The sequence below is a fragment of the Thunnus albacares genome, chromosome 14 (assembly GCF_914725855.1).
Source record: "Thunnus albacares chromosome 14, fThuAlb1.1, whole genome shotgun sequence".
Classification (NCBI taxonomy): Eukaryota; Metazoa; Chordata; class Actinopteri; order Scombriformes; family Scombridae; genus Thunnus; species Thunnus albacares.
In genome coordinates this window covers 17,530,982-17,556,153 of record NC_058119.1, presented here as the reverse complement: position 1 = coordinate 17,556,153, position 25,172 = coordinate 17,530,982, and the positions used below count along the sequence as shown (strand labels likewise).

The window sequence follows — 25,172 nt, the reverse complement described above, 5'->3', positions numbered from 1 at the left end:
AGTGTGTTGCCGTGACCCATCGCATCATATTCCAAATTTTTAATATTGGCGCTGACGTTCTGAATAATTTCTCATTTCTGTTGGTCCCTGAAGGCAGCAATGGTGACGCTATGAAGGGAACTCCCCGCTCTCCCGACTCACAAACCGCCTGCCCATGAAAACACCGGACGGACTCACAGAGGGATTCGTAGCACATTGCGGTGATAACCACCACAATTGGAAGAGAAATCCATCATCATTTCGACGGCAAGGTATTTTATATTACACACGTCTTTGCTACTCTTTTGTCGAGAGCAGCCCTAGCTAACCGCAGAGTCCTCTCATCCCGGTGTGAGCTTGTTTAGTGAGCACTGGCTTCACAAGGTAACTGTTAGTTAATGTGTTCTGCTGTCGGTTAACACAAACTCTGAGACATTCACCGCGGTATTTTGACATACGTTTCACTGCTTATTAGTAAACGTAACGGACAGACCTTTTCTTAACGTTAAACGTACTACCAAATGCAGCTAACTCATACTGCTCATTGGCCTTGTGTAGGAACATTTTATCAGTTGACGACAGAAACGTTATCGTTAATCCCGACTCAACGTGATTGGCAGAGAAGCTACTCTCAGTTCGCGGTGTGTTCATTTTACCACGAGTAAAATGCTGAGAGGTTAATATTTATATAAGAAAGACAAATGAATATTTTTTGCAGCTTTGTCATTTATATGTAGCTAACAGTTGCCCCAAATCGCGCTACAAGAAAGAGCCCAGTGTAGCCTGTATTTTAGCTAACCAGCTAGCTAGCTAAAATACTGAAGACGCCAGCTTGCTTATCTATTTTTAGGTGACCAGGCTATAAGCTCTTAAGCTATACTATACAGCGGCTGACAAGGCCTTAGTGTTAATTAAAGCTGGGTGGTTTTTTTAGCATGTTAAGCCACCTGTGACAGCCATGATTTTTGACGTAACGCTATCTCACAGGTGTGCCAACTAACGTTATAGTAGCTGTGAAACACCGACATCATCTGCTGATCTTTCTCCCTCTTTCTCCCTCCCTCCCTCTCTGTAAATATTAACCTAGTATATTTATGGTAGTCAAACATTTGTTTCTGCTCTGCGCCTCTACGCAGATTCACATTTGAGGTCTGTTTTGCTTTGTTTATTCACCTAAAAACAGTGAGGAACGGGTGACCCAATTTAGCACTTTCCCCCCCACAAGTTTTATAGAAACGTCCCCTCCCCCCCTTTTTTTTTTTGGAAAATAGGGGTCAAACTTGATCACAGATGTGTTTTAACAGTTGTGTCCTTGAGGGGGAAAAAGACGCCCCTGCCCTGTAAGCAAAGACATGCTGTGTGTAACGGCTAGGCCAAAAAAAAATACTGCCTTAAAGACTGTCAGACATACAGATGAGCGAACACAGACATTGATCGAAATGAACAGGGAGATTTCTGTGCAAAGCAACTGGTGAGAAAGCAACTTTTCACAGACATAAACAGTGTGACTGCAGTGTGTGTCAAGGGGGCAAAATGTTAAACTGAGTCAAAGGGGTTATTGTTCTTATAGCATCCAGCCGGCCAATTGCAGAGCAAGTGTCACTGCCAAACCAAAGCATGTCAGACTATCAACAAGTAAACGGGTACATTTGACAAGGAGGACACAGCAAGTTTTTGTCTTTTAGTGGAAACAATGAGTTTTCTGTTGGCACAGCTATGATTTGGCCTTGAAAAACTGTCTCAGCTGACGACCAAACATATTGACCAACGCTAGCTTAGATCATCAACTTCCTCTGGCCTGGAAAAGGCGTGTTCACATCACTATTGTCTTTAGAGGATAGATAAACTCTTGAGTCATAAAGTGATCTCCGTAAGGGTTTCTGTTTTAACTTGGAACTAAAACTGTGACTCGTGCATCTCTGAGTACGCTGTTAGTCACTTCCATAGGCTGCCGATTGATTAATGATTAATGACATCAGAGTGAGGTGTTATTTATATGAATGAGAACAATATAGCTTTACTAGATATAACTGATAAATTAGTTAGAGCTGCAGATATAACTTTCCATAGCTAAGCAGACATTAGCGTCGCTCTGAATAATGTCTGCACTTATCTCTAACCCCGTGTTAGTGTTGGTTCAAATTTTTGATCTTAATTTTGAAGGCAAGAGAGAGAAACAGACAGCACCAGGAAGTCATGAGAAACCGAAAAGACATGGAGATCATCAGGACCAAAGAGTAAGACAGACAAGACATTTGCAGCAGCTAGGAGAGAGAGACAGATGAGACACAGGTACAGAAGCAGGTGAGAGCAGGTGAAGAGAGACAACATGGAAGAGGTTAGCACACAATGAGTGATTTTTAGTTCATGTAGTCTGTTTGTCTAAAGACATACTAGGAGTGTTAAATGTGGATATTTTGGGGGCTTTCTAATGGTGAGTAAAAGTCTGTGGGTATTTTGATGCAGTGATAATGCCTATAAACCCCCAAAATACCGGTCTGACTTCTCCACACAGCAGACCTGAGCAGTCTTAGCGGGAATTAAGACCAAAAAACAGCCCTGTGATAAAACAACAAAGGGGGCTGCTTTGGCAGGGGTGTGTTGTTTAAGGTACTGGTGAGACAATGAAATACGATCCAGGAAGTCCAGTTTGAATAACAGATTAATGCATTTAATGGCTTATCAGGACAATTATTTATAATACAGACAGTATTTTACAACTGTAAAGTTGTAAAGGCAACTATTTTATTTGGCAAGGCAAACAGTAGAAATACAGTGTTGGCGTTAAAGAGTAATCCACCAGGGACGTGCCCTTGCATGTATGTGACTGGTCAAAGCAATGCCTTGATGGATGTCATCACATTGCATTGCAGCAAAAGTTGAGCACTGAACGCATCAACAATCGTTTGCTAACATTTAAATAAAAACAGTATCATAACTCACCATCACCACTCACTCAACATTTAAATCAATAATAAGAGACAAACAGCCAACAACATATATCGAATTTATACTCTCAATTCAAAGCAGATGATCCACTAAGGTTACTTGCTCAGCAGTTAAATCTGCATTCCCCCCCCAACACTGAGTGAGCACCATCATCAAAATGAACCTATCTAAGCCTACTATCTCGGTACAACACCCTAAAATGTGCTTAGACTGAATCCCTCTCCATCCAGCGGACACAAAAGCATTAATTCACCGACCATAAAGGAAGTGCATTGGATCATTTAGCCTTTTGTCTCCATCACATACTGTACCAGTTAAAACTTTGGACACACCTTCCCATTCACTTGAATGAAAAAGTGTGTCCAAACTTGTGACTGGTACTGTACATTTATATCATGTGTTTTCTCTTGTATACCATATTCTTTGAATGCCTCCTACATGAATTTAATGTAATCTAAGTACCGATACTTAGCTAATATTAAGGGTGAATTTTGTGTTGAGCCAAAATTATACAGGTCACTGCCATTGCAACAAGCATTTGCGTTACCTGCCAGTGTTTGTTTGCTTGACAACACCAGATGAAGATCTCTGTGATCAAAACATTTCTCCATTAAATGTATTTGGTGCTATTAATACAGTATTCAAATCCCTGGCAAATAATGCCATTTATTTTGTTGTCATGAAACATTTGTCGTTAATTCGGTTACCAGATACCTAACAGGAAAACACTGTGTGGGTCCACTGACATTCTAAAAATTGATATACATTTGATGCTTGAAATACATGTTGATCTTTTTTTAAGACAATTACACATTTGCAAATCTGCTCTGTTTCTGCGTAACTGAGCCTCAACACAGAAACCACAGCCAGGGTATAATGCTATTACCTGATGGCCTTGGCCTGTTTGTTGTTCTAGCATATGGTAATACAACGTTAGTGCCAGCCAATAGCAATTGATTATCTGATGTGCATTATACGTTTGCCGCCATAAAAACAATATTTATCGGCTTTAATCTCTTCTCTGCCATAATTAGTAACGCATCAAGTTTTACTGCCACTCACTTGATGTCCCAGTTTCTTGTGGCCTACAATTGCTTTTTGGAAATCTAGGCTAGTAGCACTTTGATGTAGCCTACTTTGTGTATTTCAGAAAAAAATAAGATAAAATATGATATGAAAGTTTAAAAGTCCTTGTGGAACAGTATGCCAGAGTTTAATCTAGGCTAATATCATCTTACTTGCTTGGCACGGCATTGTTCGAATAAATAAAGGAGTCACACAGACTTTAAATGAATTTGGCACGATTCAAGGTTGTATATTTGACTAGATGATGCAGATACTTGACAAATGTAGTAACAAACACATGTGGATGAGGGTGGGGGAGTGGGAGTGTTAGTAAGGAATTTTAAATAGTGCAAGCTGCTCTTGTGAAGGCCAGCTTCTTTTCTGTTTTTGTGCTGTTGTCTTGCCTGCTTACACTTGAGTCGGGTATCCCCCTGTCATGACTTGTTTAGAGTAACTCTGACTCCCTTCTACATTCCACCTATGTTAATCAAAGTTCTCAGGGTGTGAGGAGAATAAGAGTGTATGAGTGAATTTTTCAACTTAGGGTACACCAGTGTGATGATATTTCAACACTGGGAAAGCAAAGACCCAAGTAGCCTAATTGCTATACACCTGCTCCTGCCCTATTTTTTTTTTTGTGTGCATATTTTGGCCTAATTTAAATGCAAATGCAACATGATACTATATTGAGAGTAGATGGTTCATCTTTAGCCAAGGGCAGGCCAGTGTGCCATTTTGTCACCACAACTCTTGTGGAGGGACAATTGTATATATGTTAAAACCAATATGTAGGTGCTAAGTGCAAATGTGACACTAACCAAAAAACAGTGCCAAAAACAGTCCTGTGAGAGATGTTTTCTGTATTATCTTCTATTTGCTCAGTCCAGAGCAGCAGTAAAAAAGTCTTCCTACGCTAATGTGCAGTCGAAGTATCTTGTTTCTTCATTTTCCTCTTGATTTTAAATAATAATTCTTTTAAATTGAAAATGACACAGTGCCAGGCTATATGGAAACTTGCCTTATGACTGTATAAGATTATCTACAGCATAATAACTTTCTGTGGTTGTGGGTGCTATCTTTGCTTCACCCGCCTAACCCTTTCCTAAGCCCAGTTTGCACTTCATGGGTAAAGAATGCAACTATGTGTACATAGTTGGAATAACATGATTGAAACCAAAAACAAGTAGAAACATTGACAGCACCTGTAAAAACTAAAAAATGAAACAGGATATTGCAGCTTTTTGTGCCTCCATCTAGGAGTAGATGAACCTTTATCTGATAGCGGGGGAGTTTTTCTTTCCTTGTTGAAGAATGTGGATTTTCTTATAGTACAAGTTGTGAGATCATTAAACATGATAATCATAAGTGTGCAGACAGAAGAAAAACCCAGAAGGGAAGGCCCAGAACTCGGTGTGCTGTGCAAGTCATTGCTCCTAAAACGCAACATTCGTGTCTACCTTTTTAAAAGTCCAACAGGGCTTCAAAAACGTTAGCAGAGAGTCATCAGGTTAAGCTAAGTTGTTTTTAAATAGTAGATGGATTACATTCACTTAAGTTTAAATCCAGAGAGACCTGCATTTTGTCAGTTGTGTTATGTGAAAGAACATCACCACATTTACTGGCATTCTGTCAACTCTTGAGCTTAGCTGTTACTTCAAGCGTGCTAATTTTTTATTTGAAGCACGGTTTTTCTAGTTGTACCCGCTACCCACAAGCCTCTGCAAAGTCATTGCTGGTGTTTTTAAGCTATTGGTCTTGTTGACACAGACCTTCGCAGTGAGGAAGTTTATATATAAAGATGGGCTGAACGCTGTGCTGCACACTAATTACTCCCTGTTGACAACAAGTCCCGGAGTGTGCCATCCTAGATATAATTTCTGAAGTGTCTGCCCCACTTGCAATTGAACCAGAGAGACGAGGCAAGTCGTGTGTTGGTCCTGTGGGGCTGTGAGGGCCTGACACCCTAATCAGTGACTCATAAAGCCACAGGTGCTTCTCTCATTAGCAGATAGCAACTACCGGTACAGTGGTTGTTTTGCCATTGAGCTCAGCTCCTTAGAGACTTCAATAAGAGCCATCGATGTTTTATGGTCTGTCTCATCTTTACCCTCGGCCAAACACCTTGCTCTGTTAATTAATAGACTGATTGGACATAATATTGTTGTGTGATAGCAGGGTTGCTATGGTCTCTGTGATGAAGCATGTTTTGCAATAGGTTTATTTGGTCTTGTGAGGGATGGTTTCTAATGGCCAGTTCCATTTTGGATGTGGTTCCTTGTCGGCAAAATAGCTGGATTTGTCAAGATTAAAGGCTAATGAGTCTCTTACCAAACATTTTATTACTCCTTACTCTTTATATTTATTGGCAGAGACGAATGGAAAACATATAGGTAGAAGGCTTCTCAGTTTTAGTCAAGCGCTACTGTCGCTGGTTAAAATGGCAGATTAGATCAGCTGTAGCTAATTAATGTTAACAAAAAGTTGGTCTGTTCTACTTTTAATTTAATCTATGTCTGTATTCAGCCAAAGATTGCTTGTGAGTCACTCTGTAGCCCCACTGAATGACAGTGAGTGGACTTTTTGTATTTCTGCAGGGACAAACAGATTGGCGACTCTTGTAGCTGATCACCTCACATCGGTTTAAGACTGTAGTTTTTTTGCCTTGTTAACTAACAGAAACTACTAAGACATCTTTGAGTTGTATTTATCTTAGCCTTTAGTTAGTTACTTGCAAATGTTGAAAGGTAAACCTAATTTTGTCACATCTTTTCCTCATAATAATAATAATAATGAAAATGATAATGATAATATGTAATGACAGATCAGATTGGTGGTTTTGTTATACAGACAGAGGAAAGTGTTGCATCTGCCTTAGCAACATTTCATCAACTTTAACTTAATTGATTTAAAAAATAAATAAATAAATAAATTAAAAAAAATAAATACTAAGTCCTCAGAATCTAGTTTACCTTTTCTACTAACCACTTTGCAAAAACAGATAAATAATGGAGCTATGACCACAGTTCAGAGACACTTTGACACACACTAGAAAATATTTAGAATGGACAAAATTGGCATATTTTCATTTGCTTGTTCTCCCTCTACAACTGATATGTAGTTTTCAGGCAAAATTAGTGGTGTAATATTCCCAGGCAGTAGTAGGAGGATGTTACGTAATGCATGCTTTGGAGCTGTTGTTGTCAGCGGTTACGGCTAGCAAATTGATGATTCCCTATCACTAATACATATCAGACCTCATTGCCTGTGGTCTTACTTCACATTAACTGTCCTCAGTCATCAGACCTCAGCATTAAATTTCTCAGTTTCATACATTTTTCTTGCCCTGGGTATCTTGTGTGCCAGTGTTAAGACTGTTTAGACATGTCTCATAAATGGAATGATTTTTATCTACTGCAGATTTCCACATATGCCATCACAAGAAGCTTGGTATTGTCTCCATTCTCCAGGAACTGTTTTGTGCCTGTGCGTGCTTGTGCGTATCAACATACCAGACATATCGAACTATCGGTCATTGTTACATGCAATGACGAGAATTTGTTAGCTCAAGACAGATGTAAAAGATATTTATTGATATTGGTTTGGTCTGTTGAAAACTCAAATTCTGTGTTGATTTCTATAGTCTACCATTGCATCCACCTTCATTGTTCATTTGCTTGGATACATAGCAAGACGTAACCATACAGTAATGTAAAGGATTTAGATTACATTTATTGCCTGCTATAAACTTTACACGTGTATGAGATAGAAGTACGCAGAGCACTTAAGCAGTAATGTAGGTTTTGTTTTTATTAAGTGAGTTACAAAGTCAAGTCAATTTACAGTAGTTTATTTAGTTATGTAATTTAGTGCTTGATTAGTTAATAACAAGGTTAAAAATTCATGTAAGATTAGGCTAAATATCAAAGCATGATTGGAAATTGAATATGATAGTGAAAGTTAACTTTAAAATTAAGAAATACAGATTTTAAAATAAAATCCAAATAAAGCAATGAAATAAAATGGCATCTCAATAGTTTAAAGTTGATTCAAGCTCAGGTAAAAGTAAGACCCCTGTCCCATCAACTATTGATAATCCACAGACTTTACTATAAATAGTTTTCATTGGGATTATTTAGTAACCAGCACGTTGTTCTTGGAAATACATGTCAATGATGAACTTTTCAAATAAAAGTTTTCATTTCTTAAGCAGTGCAAATAAAATTGCTGTTGTGTTGGCTGGAGCAATTGCAAAAGCGGGATATCATAAAACCTTGGCCCAAACTACAGTATCTGCATGGTTAGTAAGTGGTAAAATGTTGTTTTTTTGTGATTGTGTGGACCCTCTAATCTCTGAAAAAACTGCACATTCCAGGAATGTTACTCATCCTCTATGTGTCTGTTGAAGCTTAACACAGTTGACTCATTTAGTCTGTCTCTCCCAAATAGTCTTAGTGAAGATGTCCTGTGTATTGCCAGTCGTTAAGCATCTTAGAAGTTTGCATTTTGTTACTAAATTTGCTTCTGTATGAGTTTTTCTGAGTTGACTATGTGCTGGTCAATGATTTAAGGGTTCTCAGAAATAGCAAGATATGTCACAGCATCGTATTTCAGAAAACCTGGCATAGGTTTATCAACTCATTCCAACAACTGTGTAATCTACAGCAGTTACATACACCGTTAATTTTTAACCATAATGTCTTTCATTAAAGCTCAGGCTTTCCCAGTTATGTAAATATTGACCTTTCATTGTTAACCTGTGGAGTATTTGTGCGTTGGGTGTAAAGGGATACAGGTGAGAGCATGTTGTTCACCCATTGTTGCTTTGTCTCACAACATAAATAATCTGTAAAAAAAAAAAAAAAAAAACCCAAAAAAACCAAAAAGCCTTTGTACAAAGAATAGAACAACACCCTTAGGACACAGGGCAGGGAGAAGACAAGCAGTTTTTTGAGGGGGGATATCGTCTTTGTTTGCCTTTTATGTGATAGACATTGTTTGCTGGTAACACAATGTCATGTCTGTTCTAACTGCTCAAAGATTTACCTACATATGAGAAGAGACTGTTTTGTTGAAATGTATCACATTCAGACATCCAGGTTCAATGCAACATGAGCTGTCAAAAACGAGAAGTATCAGTGAAACTATAGGACTGGTTTGTTAACCCTTGTGAATGATAGCAATTTTGTTCTTGGTTTTCTTTTTTAAAGCTTTAGTCAGTTCAGCGCTGGAATCACCAACAAAACTTTTTATGAGTTGGCTCATGTTCTGAAAGTTGCCCATTCACATTGCAGGAGCAATAAAAATAACAGAAGCATAACAACAACAGCAAACTGTGCACTTCATTTGTTTACAAGGTGTTGCAACTGGAGAGGAAAACTCATGATGTACTGTGGTGGTTGATGACAACTTGTATCATGTCAAACATGGTTGCTAAAAGCAACCAACCTGGCCAGTTTGTATCCAAGGAGACAAAACAAAATTGAAAACATTCCTGTTATTGCACAGTTGCACCTTTTTTTTTATTCCAGTTTTATTCTTATGTCATGTTTTTTTTTTTTTTTTTTTTCCAATTTGCAGTTTTATTTTTTTCTGGTTAACCAAATGTTCACACTTCCTTGTTCTCCTGTCATGTACACAATAATTTTGCAACTTTACAATTCATTTCTAATCTATCTTGGGGAACAGTAGAGCATACGTTTGTTTAATGAATCTCTGAATTACATTTTTCATGTCATCATTCCTCTCCTTGCTGCTCAGTACTTCAAGTTACCTTGAAATGTTTCTTTTTTAGCCTAGCTTCACATGGTGGTGACATTACCCTGCACCAATTCCTTGTTCGAAACACTGGATTGGATCCAGATTTGGCTCGGTAACAAGCTCAAGCACATTATTTTTGTCTTGAAAAGCCGGTACTGGGTTTTAGGCTAGTTAATTTTGGTGTATCAGCGCCCACGTTCATCAAATAAAAAAAAAAAAACCCTCTAATTTGTAAAACACTAAGCGTGTTATCAATACTTAGTCAGGCAACGGACGCTACACTTATAAACTGAAAGTGTCTGCTCCCTGACTGTCCACAGCAGCAGCAGAGTCTCAGCACAGAGTAGCGGAGTTAGACGTCTGCTCTCTGCTGTAAACACACGTAGCTGTTAGTGAGCAGCTGCTCTTATGTCTCACCAGGTCTTGGTGCTTGTTTTTGGCAGAAACTCTCCCGCTCTCTGCTTGCTCAGCCTGCTCTTCGATGGTAGGTGGGTTGCTCCGGTAGCTGCAGCCTCACCGTCACACAAAGGCTCTCACTCACAACGCACTGAGCTATGCTACTTGTATAACACATTTTAGTTTAGAAAATAATCTTAAAATACATTTTAAAAAATCCTGATGCTTAGGCCTGGTGGGCCTGAATTTGCATTATGCTTCTGCTCAATGATTTCAATGACTAAGAGACATACTGAATTTGTCAGAAATTGGCGACATGTTCCTGTTGATGTAGTAAGACTGGTAAGGCCAACAGTAATATGCCACGGGATGGTGTGCCTGTGTGTGTGTGTCTTGTGTGTTGAGCTGCTGCGCTGCATCTGTACTCACATTTCAGAAGTATTCACATATCCGTATCACATATTCTGCCAGTTTGACAAAGGCCATTCTTTTCACCAGGAGATTTCAATTCTTACAACTTTTAACAGCTTATTTTTATGAGGGGCTAAAACAAAAACAATAGAGAATGAAATGAACGAGAGGAAACAAATGTGCAGCAATAGAGATGGTGAGATAGTAGGGGGGAGAATGAAGAACGAGGTGGAAACTGAAAAATAGAGGGTGGTGACAGGTCAGAGAAACAATTTTCCTCTCCTCTGAGGCCAATGCTGTTGCCGATGAAAGGAGAAGGGGGAATTAAGTAGAACATAAAAGATTGACATGAAGTTTAGCAGTAATGGTTTCAGATGAGTTTTGAAACCTTAAAGGTGGTAGCCTGACAAATTTCTTAAAAAAAACAAAAAACGTAGAGTCTAAATGCAACGTATACCGGAGGCAGACCCAGTTTTTCAATCTGAATTGACTCTCCTTGTCTCTGAAAGGCTTTTCAAAGCCATTGAGAATGAGTCATTTGGTCTTGCTCTTGGCTTCTTAAAGATGGGTGGTGTGTTTATGTTTGTGTCGGCTTGACATATTGTCCGCTCCTGGGTGGGATCTTTTTCTGGTGATGTCACATGTACTGCCTTGTGCAAACCTAACTTCCAGAGGGGAAAGATTTACCGCATGAGGGAGAAGTGCAGTTGTGGTAATGTTTTATTAGAGTATTCCACTTGCAGTTTCAAGCATATCACTTTTTCCAGTCACCACAGCTAATTTAGCCGTCTTGCTCTGTGTTGTTGTCACTTTTACTTTGCTAGAATAATACTGCTTTATATTAGTTTTTAAATATTTAATGGCATTTCTGCTTGATTTAAGTGTCCTGTTATGTCATTACTTACTCTCTTTGGGCAAATCATGATTTGTCAATTAGTTTGCTAAGATATAACGTTGGTTTCAATTGTCTCCAGGCCATGCTGTTGCATTTATAGCTGTTAAATACCAATAGCTAAATGATTACTCACTTAAAAACAGAAGCAAGCAATCCATAATCAGCTTGCAACCATCAAGCTGAACTTAAAGGACAAAAGTAGGCAGCTCTTTTTGAGCTGTGTCTCACATTAGCAAAGGCTTGGTAGTTTTTTTTTTTTTTTTTTTTTTTGAAAGTCACGCTAACAAAGTGAGCTAGTGACTAGGAAGTGGCCGACTCAGTTCTCGTGTTCTTGTTTGCCCCAACATTCACTTCTGAGGTGCCCTCAAAACAATGCTCCACCCAAAAACCTGCCTCTACCCACTTCCTCTAAGCAGAACAGAGCACTGAAGTTTTTTATGATTTTACATTACAGATTCAGTGAAGAGAAGTGAACAAATTAATTCATCTCGTGGTAATACCTAGCTGTCCTAAAGTAGTACTAGTGTCACTAGTAGAATCTATGGCTCCATGAATACAAGCTGATCACAGCCTCTGTTGTCTGTGAAGGTGTAAATGACAAACTTCCTCTTGTAGTCACATTTCAAACCTTCAAAGGGGTAAGTGTTTCACTTTCAAATGATTTCCGGTTTACTATCAGTTTACTATCAGAGTAGACTAACTTGATGATTTAATGATTTAAAAAAAAAAAAAAAAAAAAAAAAAAAAAAAAAAAAAATTAAGTGATATTAAGATGGTATTTGTCTTTCGGCAGTTTTTATAGTCTGTGGGCCATAATGACAAAGTACAATTGACATTAGTGATCAATTTAGATATTAACATGAATAATTGATGATCCTTGATAGGCAGGTGTTAGTTACATAACAAACACGTTTTACCACATTATCCATAAGGTAAGCCATGATACCAGGGCACCTGCCCCTTTGAAAATTAACAACCCGCACGACCAGTTTGGCATGTCCGTTTTTTGTACTGGCCATTGTGCCCTTAAAAGGAAGTTGTGGATTGCTTCAGTTAAAACTACATTCAACACAGCAAATAAACAAACTCACATTTCCCAGTGTCTCTGTCATCATGCTGGATATCAACAGACGTGCGAGATTTCTCCAACTCCTGCAAATATATGTGTAACGTTAACGTAAACATTAACAGCTAACCTGTTAGCTAACATCAGTTAATAATTAACATTATGTAATAAGCACAAGCAGCTAAACACTGTACAGTATAAGCATAATACTTGTGTGTTTTAAAGTTTACCAGGATATTGCTGCATAGTGTTATCTAACTAAGAACGTACACAGAGCTTATAACTGGCTGTGAGATCTGACAGATTGTTACTTTTTCAGCGTGATGCGAAGTTTACACACACACACACACACACACACGCACACATCTCTGTAAGAAGACAGTCACTTCTCAGTCAAGACAGATCAGGAGAGTCTGTTGGCTGTTACATAATGTTTAACGTTTGAAAAAGTGTGTTAAATCATTTTTGTGACTGCTCCTATGATCTCAGATGCAAATGCTAATAGTTGCATGGGTGTTGAAACTTGTTCAGATTAATTTTGATCACTCTTAGCCCATTTATAGACTTAATTTTATCATTAAAATATAACAATTAATATAATGAATTGTTCACATTTAAAAAAAATCAATCGGACAGCATTTTGTGGAAAAGTCAAACATTCAGTGTACAGTTTTAATACTGTTTTTCAATATACTGACTCCTAATTGTTGATTGTAAACTGTTTTGTCTTCATACAATGTAATTATCACTTATTGTTATTGTACCATTGGTTTTGGCCTTGGTGCTCTACATTTTGGCTGCAATGCCCCAATAAGTTTGTATTTATCAAAGGCCAAGGTGACCTTGCCCTAAAAATGACTTAATTCCAGGCCTGTGATACCATCATGCAACACTGTCGAGGACTGTCCTCAAGTAAATTGAACATTTACATAATGGAAATGAAAGTGCAAAGAGTGTGTGGAGGAAAAGAAATGAAACCAGTGGAGATCCTGATAGGTTTTGAAATGAGCCCATGTGAGCTGTCATGCACACATATATACACAGAGGCAGGGCTTGTTTTAAACTACAGCATCTGAAGTGTGCTGAAAATCATTCTAGCAGTCAAATTTGCATGAATAAGGCAAGAAAGAAAAAAAATTGCATTGTGCGTGAAATCAGCACTACAAAAAATAAAGCAGACCTTGTGTCAAGGCTCTAGTATATAGCACTCTGTGTTAAGTTAGTTTCCATCCTGTTTATCACTTCAGTAAGGGTGAACTCTGCTGCTTTATGAGCAACGTTAAGATCCAAAGTCCAGCTCGGTTAAGCTTATGTGATGGTAAAAACAATATCATCATCTCTCTGTATGTGTACGTGCAATCGTGAACATGTGCCATGTCTCTCTTTGTGGTCAGGTAAAAAAAAAAAAAAAAAAAGCTTTCTTTCAACACTTTAAACAGTGGCTAAATGAATAATGTCAGTGCTGTAAGAAGGAGCTTCCTGGCTTACAATAAGTAAACATATGACAATAGAGCTCCCTGCTCAGTGAACACACCTCAGCTCTTAAAAAAAAAAAAAAAGCTCTCTTCAAGAGCGCTGCACGCAACAATCCTATCCTCTGCTGTTGTCTCATTTACAACAGCAGAGGATAGTTTTGAAGGGAAATGAAAGGCTTTCAAGGTCAAAATCCTTTGTTTAGGGAGGACAGTCTTTATCTTGTATCAAAATGCACGACATCTTAAGGCTGAAGCATTTCTTGACTGTTTCTGTCCTGTTTCTGTAGTTCCCTGCTCTCAAACAATATTGTCCTGAGGTCATGCTTGGTCTTATTTCCGTCTGTATTGTTTCTGGCAGAAACATCTTATCAAAGGCTGCTACTTGATCAACAGGGGCCTTTATCGCCAGGCAAGTTCAACTACTTGCTCTTTGGGTTACCTGGCCTCACTGAGTCTAACATAAGTGAATATCGGATATCTTGTATCACAAAGCTGGTTAGCAACTGGCTCAGTTAACTCTGGGTTTTCCTATTCAGCCATCAGCACGTGCATGAGCAGAGGCGTAGTTGTTAATTACAAGCAACACTGATTAAAAGAAATATGAGAAAGGTGAAATGAGATGGAACAGTGATACCTGCAGGAAAATGTGATTACAGCAACAGCAAAAGGTTATATTCAACAAGGTGAAATGTAGACAGCAAAGGCACCTATTGAGAATGGAAGAAGCAGTAGAAACACTAGAAATAATTTCTGAACATTTAAAAGCAAGGCTAGGACTGTAAAGAAGTGTAGGAATTATTATAAACAAAGCACAAAAAGTAAGGAAATTTGTGTTTGGTAGATTATTTCTTTGTTGTAACAATGCTTCCTGGCAATAAATCTTATACCGTTGAAAATCCTGTTTATTTCCCTTTTGAAATGGTGCCACATTTGTAAGGAACGTGCATCTGTGGGATGAGCAGCAGAGCTGAGTATGTGGTTTGCACCGATGAAAAATTTGCCAAATCTTCTCCGCCAATGCCAAACAGCTTATTCTGCCATTGACTCTTGTTTGGTGTTTGGTGGATTGGATGTTTGAAGTTTGAAGAAACAAGACATATTGGCAATTTAACAATTTATTCATTTAACAAACAGGAGCCTCAGTAGCATGTGGAAGAACCATACACAGCCACAACAGCCTGGCACCTCCTCCTCATGCTGGTCACCAGCCTGGTCACACACTGCTGTGGCATGGCGTCCCGTTCTTCAACCAGCATTTGTCGCAAGTCAGCCAACGTGGTTGTGTTGGTCACTCTGGCACGAACAGCACGCCCAAGCTGATCCCACAAGTGTTCAATGGGGTTGAGGTCAGGACTGCTGGCAGGCCATTCCATCCTCTCCACTTCCAAATTCTGGAGGTAGTCTCTGATAAACCCCGCTCTGTGGGGGCGAGCGTTGTCATCTTTGAGGATAGAGTTCGGTCCCAGACTGTGGAGATATGGGATTGCCACTAGTTGCAGAATCTCATCTCGATATCTCTCTGCATTGAGATTGCCTACAATGATGACAAGTCTCGTTTTTCCAGTGAGGGAGATGCCGCCCCACACCATCACACTGCCTCCACCAAAAGATGTTACTCAATCGGTGCAGAAATCAGCATAGCGTTCTCCGCGTCTTCTCCACACTTTGACCCAGTGATCCAACTGCCATAGGCAGAATCTGGACTCATCACTGAATATAACGTTCCTCCACATGTCCAGTGCACGTGTTGCCGACACCAGCGTAAACGGGCCTGACGGTGAAGGGCAGTCATGGCCGGCCTCCTGGCAGCACCTGGGGGTACCAGAAGCTCAAAACAAGAGTCAATAGCATAAGCGAAATAAGCTGTTTGGCATTGGCAGAGAAGATTTGGCAAATTTTTCATCGGTGCAACCCACATACTGGGCTCTGCTGCTCTTCCCACAAATGCATGTTCCTTACGAATGTGGCACCATTTAAAAGGGAAATAAACAGGCTTTTCAATGGTTTAAGATTTATTGCCAGGAAGCATTGTTACAACAAAGAAATAATCTACCAAACAGAAATTTCCTTACTTTTTGCGCTATGTTTATATGTCTTTAGTATAGAGTGAATATTTTTTGTGTCTTTGTCTGAAGAAGTATTATGAATATGTGATGCACATAAAAAAGTTAAAAGTAAAGTTGGACTGTTTCTGCTGCTAGAGTGGAAAATAAGTTACTGTCTGTCGAAGTTTATCTGACTGAAATGTTGAATTTATAATCATGGGAGCTAATTATTAGTGTGTGGATCATTTTGCTACAAAAGACAACTGTGGGCATAGTTTGTGATGATAATTGGAAATACAAAGTTGCCTCATGTTATTCTTAGCTTCAGCAATGGGATGTATAAATGTATATAGTGTAAAAGTTTCTTCATCTTAAGGAATCCAAGAAACGTAGCACAGTTAACATGCAGCAGTAATTGTCATTATGTATTTAGTACACGTCTGTACTAAATTATGTTCTGAGTTTAAAGCTCTGTTTTAAGCCCAAAGTGGACACATGAAAGCCTGGAACAGCAGAGTGATTCTACTGACTTATAAAAATATATATTGCTCTTTAATACTTGTGACATTTTTAAAACTCAGGACTTTTGTCCATGTCAGGATCCTGTAGGAATGACATGGAATTTTCCACTGAGCTGAATGCCGACTGGTCAGTAGTTGGGCTGTTGGCAGATTTTGATCTGATCCTCTGAAGTTAACCTGCTTTGGAGCCCAAAAGGTAACTGGCTAACCCAGTTCTCACTTCGTGATACAGGCCCCAAATGTTGGTTAACAGCACACACAGACTTGCTTTGGAGAAATATGTATTTTCCACAACCTCATGTTATTGTGTGATCCAGAATGTGTTCCTGCAGGGTGAGGTTACAGCCAATGCATGCACATGTACTCCAAGTACTTGTATTTTCTAGCACAGCACCATCATACTGTTTTCCATTACGCCACTTCCAAAATGTATAAGCATATTCTCATGTAATTACAGTAAACTCAGTAATTTTTTAAATGGATAATACCCTCATATCCAGGATTTCTGTATTTCTGTGTATATATATTTAGATACCAGTGTTAAAGTATGTTTATTAGTGTAAGGATTATTTTGTTTTTCCCTTTTCCAGTTCAGTTGAGTGAGATTATTGCTTCACCGAGCACGTTGTAAGCTGATTCATAGACCAAAGGTCCTCAGCACATAGCTGACTCAGTGACAGCTAATCTCGGATCTGTCTCAATCGCACACTGATGACAGATGTACGTCTCTGTTTCTCTTTATCTCCACTAAATAGTGTTCTCCTTTGCACTCCTCACACTATGTTAAAGGTGCACAGCTGGGGTGTCACGTGGATAGTCTGTTGCAATAAGGACTCTCATGCTGTGCTGTTTGCATGCTATCTATATGTTTATTTTCATACTAGCTCTTTAATGTTTGTATCTTACGTTAGAATCGTGGGGATTAATAGGTCAAATTGTTCTCCAGACCTCAGCAGGAATAAATCTGATGCCAGGTGTTCTCAGTGTTGTAGATGGCTTAGCTTATAGCCCTTTAACTCGGCCCTGTTTTGCTGGCCTACATGAACAGGGCTCTGTGCTGAGCAGAGCTCAGTCGAGGTGAGATAAAGTACTGATGTGCAGTTTGTTGTCCTGCCAACCAGCCAGCCTGCCAGTGTATTTAGCTGCTATTGGCCTGAGCTAAGCTGGCTGTGCTGGGGCCTGACTGCTGGCTGAATGCCCTCTGCACAGGGGTGGGGCTGTCTCGGTGCTTGGTGCTGATTTTCCCTCTGATTTATAAGTTCCTACTTGCAATCTGTTTCCCCTCCCATCCTTCCGCTTTCCTCCTATCCTCGCATTAGATGAGAACTTGCCTCCAGCTGTACCTCACACTCCCCCAAATACAAGCAGGACCACCCTGTGTCCACCACAGACATTGCTGCCTATAAACAAACGCATGATATGCAACAGATGTGTGAGTTCCTTTCCTTGTTGATGCTAAGCTTTGGCTGTTGCCTGAAGCCCGGGTGAGAAATACACACAATGGAAAACTAGGATGTGGTTGGAAAACAAATACAAAAGGGCTGTGAAAGTACTGTACCAGTAGGGATGGTATTTGTATCTGTAAAGTGTAGGAACTCCTTTTCATACATTTTGTTTGTTTGTTCCGAGTGATAAATTGGTTAAGTAACCTGAATTACATGGTAATTTGAAGTAATTTGGCAGTCTACTCCATCAAACTGTAGACATTAAGATGTATCTGTGTTTGGCACTGTCTACTCTGCTTATCAAATGCATGATTAATCACTGCCTGTGTACATGTTTTTTTCTCTTTTTCCATCCATCACATCTCACCTTTAGTTCACCTCAGATCTGCTTACATATTGTTGTCTAATAATAGTGGTTTTGAACCAGAGGCCCATTTAATGTGGGTATTTCATAACTACTCTACACAGTACTTGTGTATGTTGACACTTTCTTGGTGGAGAACAGGGTCATGTATACAAGAGCTAATTCACTCAGGATTTTGCCACAGATGCATGAAGGGTTTCACTGTACTGATGATCAAAGAGGAGAAACCTGCTGATCGACTGAGGCCTCATACTCTTGATGTCATTATCCTAAAAGCTTAAGAATGATGTGAATAAATCATTTAATGTTTCATGCCAGAGAAATGGAGCTTAAGTGGTTTCATCAGTGATTTTCTGTATGAGGCCATGCAACCTCTGCTGCTCTATTATTCAATCACAGAGTGCACATGCTAGTTTCCACTTCTGGCCAGGCATCCGGTCCAGGACTACACCCAGTAGGGTTGTGAAAGTGAACTTGGTAGTCATCACTAGCTTTATGATTCATGCATTATATTTTCCCTTCAACAGGGGTGCAGTGTGTGTCGGGAAAGACAGATGAGGTGAAAAACGCCAAAGGAGGCCACTGTGGTTCATCTGCTATCTGTTGGCCCTAACCCTGAGTGACCCTGCTGCCTACTTTCTCCCAGTCCCCCCTGTCATTTCAAGAAGAGGCAGGGGTCCCTCTGGGTGCCCTCTTTCAAGAAACACCATGTGCCAAAGCTGGAGCGGCCTAACTACTACCCCATAGACCGCCAAACCTTGTGTACCTTCCCCTCTAGTCTGAGGACCCTCCTGATCCTCCACACTGCTCACCGGTCAAGATGAAGAGGGTAGCGGCATGGTCACCAGAGGACGTATCTGACTGGTTGAGCAAAGAGGGGATGCCAGAGTACATCGATGCCCTCCATCAAACAGACGGCCCCGCCCTGCTCAGGCTCACAGAGGCAAATTTCCAGATGCCGCCCCTCTCGCTGGTCTCATCTGATGGTGGACAGCAACTGTTGGAGAAAGTAGAGACACTGCGGATAGAGACTCATATCGAGGCTCATAAAAATGGGCATGCAAACGGGCATGCTGGTGGGCTGCCCAATGGGACTAGCAAGGCCCTAAGGAATGGCACATTGGGGATGAAGGACTTCAGGATGGAGATGGTCCACATCCCCATCCCCCCTACAATGGAAGCGACACGCACCTCCTTCCCTGCCGAGTGGGGGAAGACGGGCATAGCGTTCGTCTATGCAGTGGTGTGCTTTGTGACCACCACTGTCGTCATTTCGGTGGTCCATGAGAGAGTACCATCAAAGGAGCATACCCCACCGCTGCCTGATAAGTTCTTTGACCTGTTTAACAGGATAGAGTGGGCCTTCTCCATCTGTGAGATCAACGGCATGCTGCTAGTGGGACTCTGGCTGATACAGTGGATTCTACTCAAGCACAGGTACGCTCAATTATCTTGCAGTTAGTTGTGGAGATGAAAATAACTTTTTTGAATCTGAATCCAAACTAAATGAAAAATGTCATGTTATTCATTTTCATTGTCTCTTTTTTCCCCTTTTTTCTCTCTAGGTCAATTATAGGCAGGCGGTTCTTCTTCATTGTGGGCACACTCTATCTGTATCGGTGTATTACAATGTACATCACCACTCTGCCTGTTCCCGGGATGCACTTCAAATGCTCTCCAAAGGTATAACACATATACACTTTATATTTCTCTCGCCATTGTAGGTTGGTTGAGCATGAAAGCTTTCTTACTTAACTACTTTGGGTGCAAATGCGCTGAATGGGCAAATCCAGCAAATGAAATCCTTTTCTTTTTTTACTGAAAGCCTCTGAGTGCACTCCACTGACCATCGATAGTATATGTTCATGCCTACTTTTTGCTTCGAATGGTTGCTTCCACTTTTTTAAGTTCCTGTTGCATGTAATGCAATATTCAACTAGGAAAGCAAGTCATTGTTCACATTGTGCATAATTTTTGTGTGATTATAGCATCTTAAAAATATTCTAGTAAAAGTTTTCATTTATATCTACCTGTAAAACATTTGCATAAGATTTAGAACACTAACATTATGGGTCAAAACATTGCTTTGCTGCACTAGTGGTCAGAAACACAGTGTACGTGTATGTTTAGGGAAAAACTATTGTTAAGATTGAGTTCAGAAAACTAAAACTACTTGGTTAAGGTTAGGTAAATGTTACGGTTAAGGTCATGGAAAGTCGTCAACAAGAAATCAACAGACGGGACCTGAACTGCTACTAAAGCTACATGCTTAAAAAAACATACAAGAGGAAAAAAATGCACATGCAATGATAAGTTATATCATAAGCAATGTAAAAGTAATTTAGAGACAAGAAAACTAAATGGAAAACATGATTGTAACTGTCTTCACCCCTGCCATGATTGAATGAAAAGACCTATTTGGATTAATTCATTGATTTGTACCGCTATGTTGTCTTTCTCTCTCCTCAACATCTTATCTTCACAAACCATCTCTTTAGCAATCACTGGTAATGTTATCAGTTATTACGTTGTTGTTAATTACAAGATGATGGGATGTATGACTGTGTTTCTTTCAGCTTCTTGGGAACTGGGAAGCGCAGATGAGAAGAGTAATGAAGATGATTGCTGGTGGGGGCCTATCAATCACAGGTTCCCACACCATGTGTGGAGACTATCTGTACAGTGGCCACACTGTTATGTTAACACTAACATACCTCTTCATCAAGGAGTGTAAGTTCCTCAGTGTTTATACTGTAGTCCTCTCAGCCAAATACAGCTCAATTTAGTTTCATATTGTTTAATATGCAGCCGATCATGCAACAACCCCTCCTGCCATAATCTAATAGTGCACACTTCCTCCCGAATGTCCGTTCAGATATCAAATGAATGATGGTTGTTAAAAACAATGTTCCTTTGAATGCCAAGAATATGCAGGTTGTTAGTCTTAGCTAAATATAAATGTGGAGCATTATGTGGAGCATTATTGTTTATTTTTATTTTATTCATTTGGATTATTAAATTGGCATTAAAGATGACATATTACAAATTGTGTTTCATAACTGACGTTTCAGGTTCACACCCTGCAATTCTCATTACTGCTGGTCTTTCGCAACACTTCTCTGAACTGTATCAGGAAGTGTAGACACAAAAAAAATGGAGAGGAAACGTTGCACTATCCACTATCTGTTAACATGTTGGTTTCAACATGTGAAAAATACATTTTCTGTTCCTCAATATGCATTTCCTCAGCACAGGGGTCAGAAAGGCTCAGATTTTAACAGCTTGGCCAAGTTGTAGAGATTATGACATTTCTCATGCAAGCTTTGTGTAAACTCTTCTTTCCTCAGCTACATCACGTGGAGTTAAAATGCTGTGCTGACAAACCTGATAAAGATACAGCAGTGACATCTAGTGGTGAAAAGGAGAATGTTAAATTTACACCAGCCCTTTATGGACCACTGAAGAGTAGAATGATTGCACATTACGAAACACATGTTTATCAATGCAATGAATGATATTAGCTCCCGAACCTTAAAACATTTTATACAAATAAGAATAAATTAAGAAGTTAGGAGGAAATCAGACATATTTTAACCCTGCTAAGATTTTGTGTTTGTTTGGCAGATTCCCCCAAACGCTTCTGGTGGTACCACTGGATTTGCTGGCTCTTGAGCGCTGTGGGAATTTTCTGCATCCTCCTGGCCCATGACCACTACACTGTGGATGTGGTGGTGGCATATTTTATCACTACACGCCTCTTCTGGTGGTACCACACTATGGCCAACCAGCAGGTGAGTACAACATGCTGAGCAAATTATTTTCCTCTGCTGGATTTTGAATTAAAGTAGAAAAGAAGTAAGGAAAGTAATTCAGCCCAAGGATTTTTTTTCCATGTATTTGCTTCCATCAGTCCTTTTTTATCTGTGCATAAATGGGTCCAGTGAAGCACTGTCATTTTTTAACAGAAGTATAGTTGACACACTGTGAAATGACAAGTTCCGGAATAATTTAAAGAGATAATTTACCCAAAACAAAAATTAACTGATAAGGAAACTTGCGTAAAATATTAATGACCCTAGTAATTAAATGTCTGTTTGTTTGTTTTGTTTTTTTTTTTTTTTGTTTCAGTCACTGAAAGAGACATCACAGAGTAACCCGTTCTCGCGGGTGTGGTGGTATAGACTGTTCCAATACTTTGAAGAAAACGTCAACGGCACAGTCCCTCGAAATTATCAGCTGCCGTCATCATGGCGATCTTTGCAGTGGAGCCGCAGTGTAAAATACAGCAAACTGGACATCCAGTGACCCTTATCTCAAAGCAGGCGAGGACTGTGACTTCCAGAAGTGCTGTCATGATGGCACTGTTTAATGTAGCGCTGTCCTTTCCCCTCTAGTAACAGACACAACCTCTCCAAATGGGTAACACTGTGACCCACCTAGTATTTTTTTTTTTTTTTTTCCTCCACGTGTATATGTACTATATATATTATTTCTGTTCTCTTGTCCTCTTTTCTCTTCTGGTAGTATTTGTCAACACCGAGCACTAATTTATATTTGTTTTGTGTCCTTTACTCTTTGTGGGCCACATAACAGTTTCTGCTTTTGTAGCAGATCTATGAAGCATTTCAAAAAAACTTGTCAATACTCAAATAGTTTTTGGCCATAAGGACTCAGACATACTTTTTTTTTCTCTCAGCACAAAAACTTAATGTCTTCATGTTCTTACAAAACTTTTTTAGTGCAAATAGTGTCAATCAAATCCATATTTGATAACCAAAATGCCATAAGCATTTTTTTTTTTTTTTTTTTTTTTTATTATAGCAAATTACGTTTTGTAAACTGTCCTTGCTAAAATGAGTCAAAGGTGCAAAAAAACTTTTTTCTAAGTATGTCAAACCTTATTTTTTCAAAAACAAATGATGTCCAACAAAAGATTTTTAGATTTTTACCTTTTTCAAGATGGATAACTGAGAGCATAAGAATCTAATGTGGTATAACATTATTCCAGTGCCTTTCTTAGCTTGATTGTAAAACAGTTCAAGTACTATGTGTCTTGTTTCCCTCTGCCGTGGGTGTGACCATGCCGCGGTACGAGGCAGTACTTAGTTAACAGTCTCGTTCAATTGAATGTAAAAACAACTACGCCAGCCTTACCAGAAGATTGGTCTTCCCAAATTTAAATGCAGTGAGTGAAATGTCCCATTTATTTATTGATGCTTTATGATGTCAGCTTGTGCTTAATTGGTTAATACTGTTCTAACAGAAAAATGACTGTTAATTGTATTTTTTTTTTTAATGTCTGTACCATTTCATTTTACCAATCAGTCTAAGTAACACCAGCCATGTTCAAAACCCTAGCATTGACGCTCAGTCGCCCAGTGACACTACCATGTCTGCAGGTTTTACTTTATCTGCCAAACATCACTGCCTGATTGGAAATTTGATCAGAAATATCCCAGTTTTTCTGCACCTGGCATCATTGCTACATCTCTTGCTCAGAAAGAAAATGAGCCCCGACCTTGTTCCCCCACATTGAGTCCCACTACAGAATCGGAAATCCTCTCATTACTATCTTGTCTTGTACCCTTTTGGTGATGAGAAGTTTAGGAAAATGTACAACTTGACAACTGTGTTGAGTTTAGGGAATGTCAAAGTCGTGAAAATGGAAGCTTCAGGCAAAGTTTCTGAGCATGTCTTTAATGGTTCTGTATGTGCTTTGTATGATTTGTCTTGTACTAAATCAAGCTGCTACCTTACAGTCTAAAGACACTGTATCTTCTACATTGTCTCCCAAGTGTAACGCCAAAACACACTTCTTTATAGACCTAGCAAACACTCAACATGGAACTTGTGTAAGGGGAACAAGTTGAAGCATGATGCACAGAGCGGGTGATACATTCGGCCATACGAGTGCAAATAGGATAACATTGATTTCCATGAATGTGAAGATGTGTCCTTGTTGATTATCCTAATTATGTACATGTTGACTGAACTTAAAAGAATAAGTATTACACAAGTTCATCTATAGGGAATGACTTTAAAGTCATATGACACTTAAAATTTAACCTATTAACTTTGAAGAAAAACTGCACAAATTTCAGATAAATAATGATGATTAATCAAGGATTAATTTCTTTAAATGTTGTCAAAAGGAGGAGGTGAGAACATTTTCAATGTGAAGAAGTCTGAAGTCTGTTTGAGACAAAATACAATGTAGACTTCCTCTCCTTCCTGTAGCATTGTCCAATCATTTCACTTTCACAGAAAGCAGTTTCTTAGCTTCTAAGAGCACAATGGTTCCTTGCATACGGCCATATTTTGATTATAGTACAAACGCGGCTCTCTAATTACGTTTGAGAGCCATGATATCGATGAAGGGTGGAGTTAAAGTTTGCCAATCAAGCTGTCTATTTTTTTATTTTATTTTTTTTGTCTCAAAGAAATGAAAGTTGGCTATTGTGTATGTTTCTCTGTAAACTTCTCACCCAGTTTGTCCCTTTTTTGTGCGTATACCAGATGTTTGTAAGATATGATAAAGGAATCTACTTGGGGCGCTTTTGAATAAAAGATTTTACTATAACGTATTTTATCAGTGGTCAGTCTGTTTTTCTTGCAGCGGGTTACATTCTCATTGTGTCAAAAGATGACGTCATGGCAGACCCACTAACAACCAGCAGATGGACACATTGAGTTACATAAATAAGAGCAGTACACTGAAGGGTGGCCTCTCCTTCCAAAATGTGTTTTGCTTTCCAGAATGTATTTGTGCACTCCACCTACTGCAAGTATGTCTGTCACTGTTTT

General features: G+C 39.3%; 1 protein-coding gene across 4 annotated transcripts; it reads left to right on the top strand.

Moving 5' to 3' along the window:
- The first annotated feature begins 137 nt into the window (after nt 1–137).
- sgms1a (sphingomyelin synthase 1a) lies at nt 138–24,952 on the top strand. 4 transcript variants are annotated; one of them, XM_044373771.1, is made up of 7 exons: nt 143–251; nt 2,143–2,283; nt 18,896–19,805; nt 19,934–20,051; nt 20,945–21,098; nt 21,993–22,159; nt 22,497–24,952. In XM_044373771.1, exons 3-7 carry the CDS (start codon nt 19,189–19,191, stop codon nt 22,671–22,673), a joined length of 1,233 nt encoding a protein of 410 aa, XP_044229706.1. In that variant the 5' UTR covers nt 143–251; nt 2,143–2,283; nt 18,896–19,188; the 3' UTR covers nt 22,674–24,952. The 4 variants fall into 4 exon arrangements, with proteins under 4 accessions (XP_044229704.1, XP_044229706.1, XP_044229707.1 ...); XM_044373772.1 differs by having other exon boundaries at nt 2,143–2,317; XM_044373769.1 differs by lacking the exon at nt 2,143–2,283 and having other exon boundaries at nt 138–251.
- The last annotated feature ends 220 nt before the right edge of the window (nt 24,953–25,172 follow it).

Excerpts from the sequence above, each read along its gene's own strand:
- sgms1a (XM_044373769.1), top strand. The coding sequence starts at position 19,189 with ATGAAGAGGGTAGCGGCATGGTCACCAGAGGACGTATCTGACTGGTTG. Across the intron at positions 19,806-19,933 it reads TGGATTCTACTCAAGCACAG|GTCAATTATAGGCAGGCGGT; the intron begins GTACGCTCAATT and ends TTTTCTCTCTAG. Across the intron at positions 22,160-22,496 it reads ACACTATGGCCAACCAGCAG|TCACTGAAAGAGACATCACA; the intron begins GTGAGTACAACA and ends TTTTTGTTTCAG.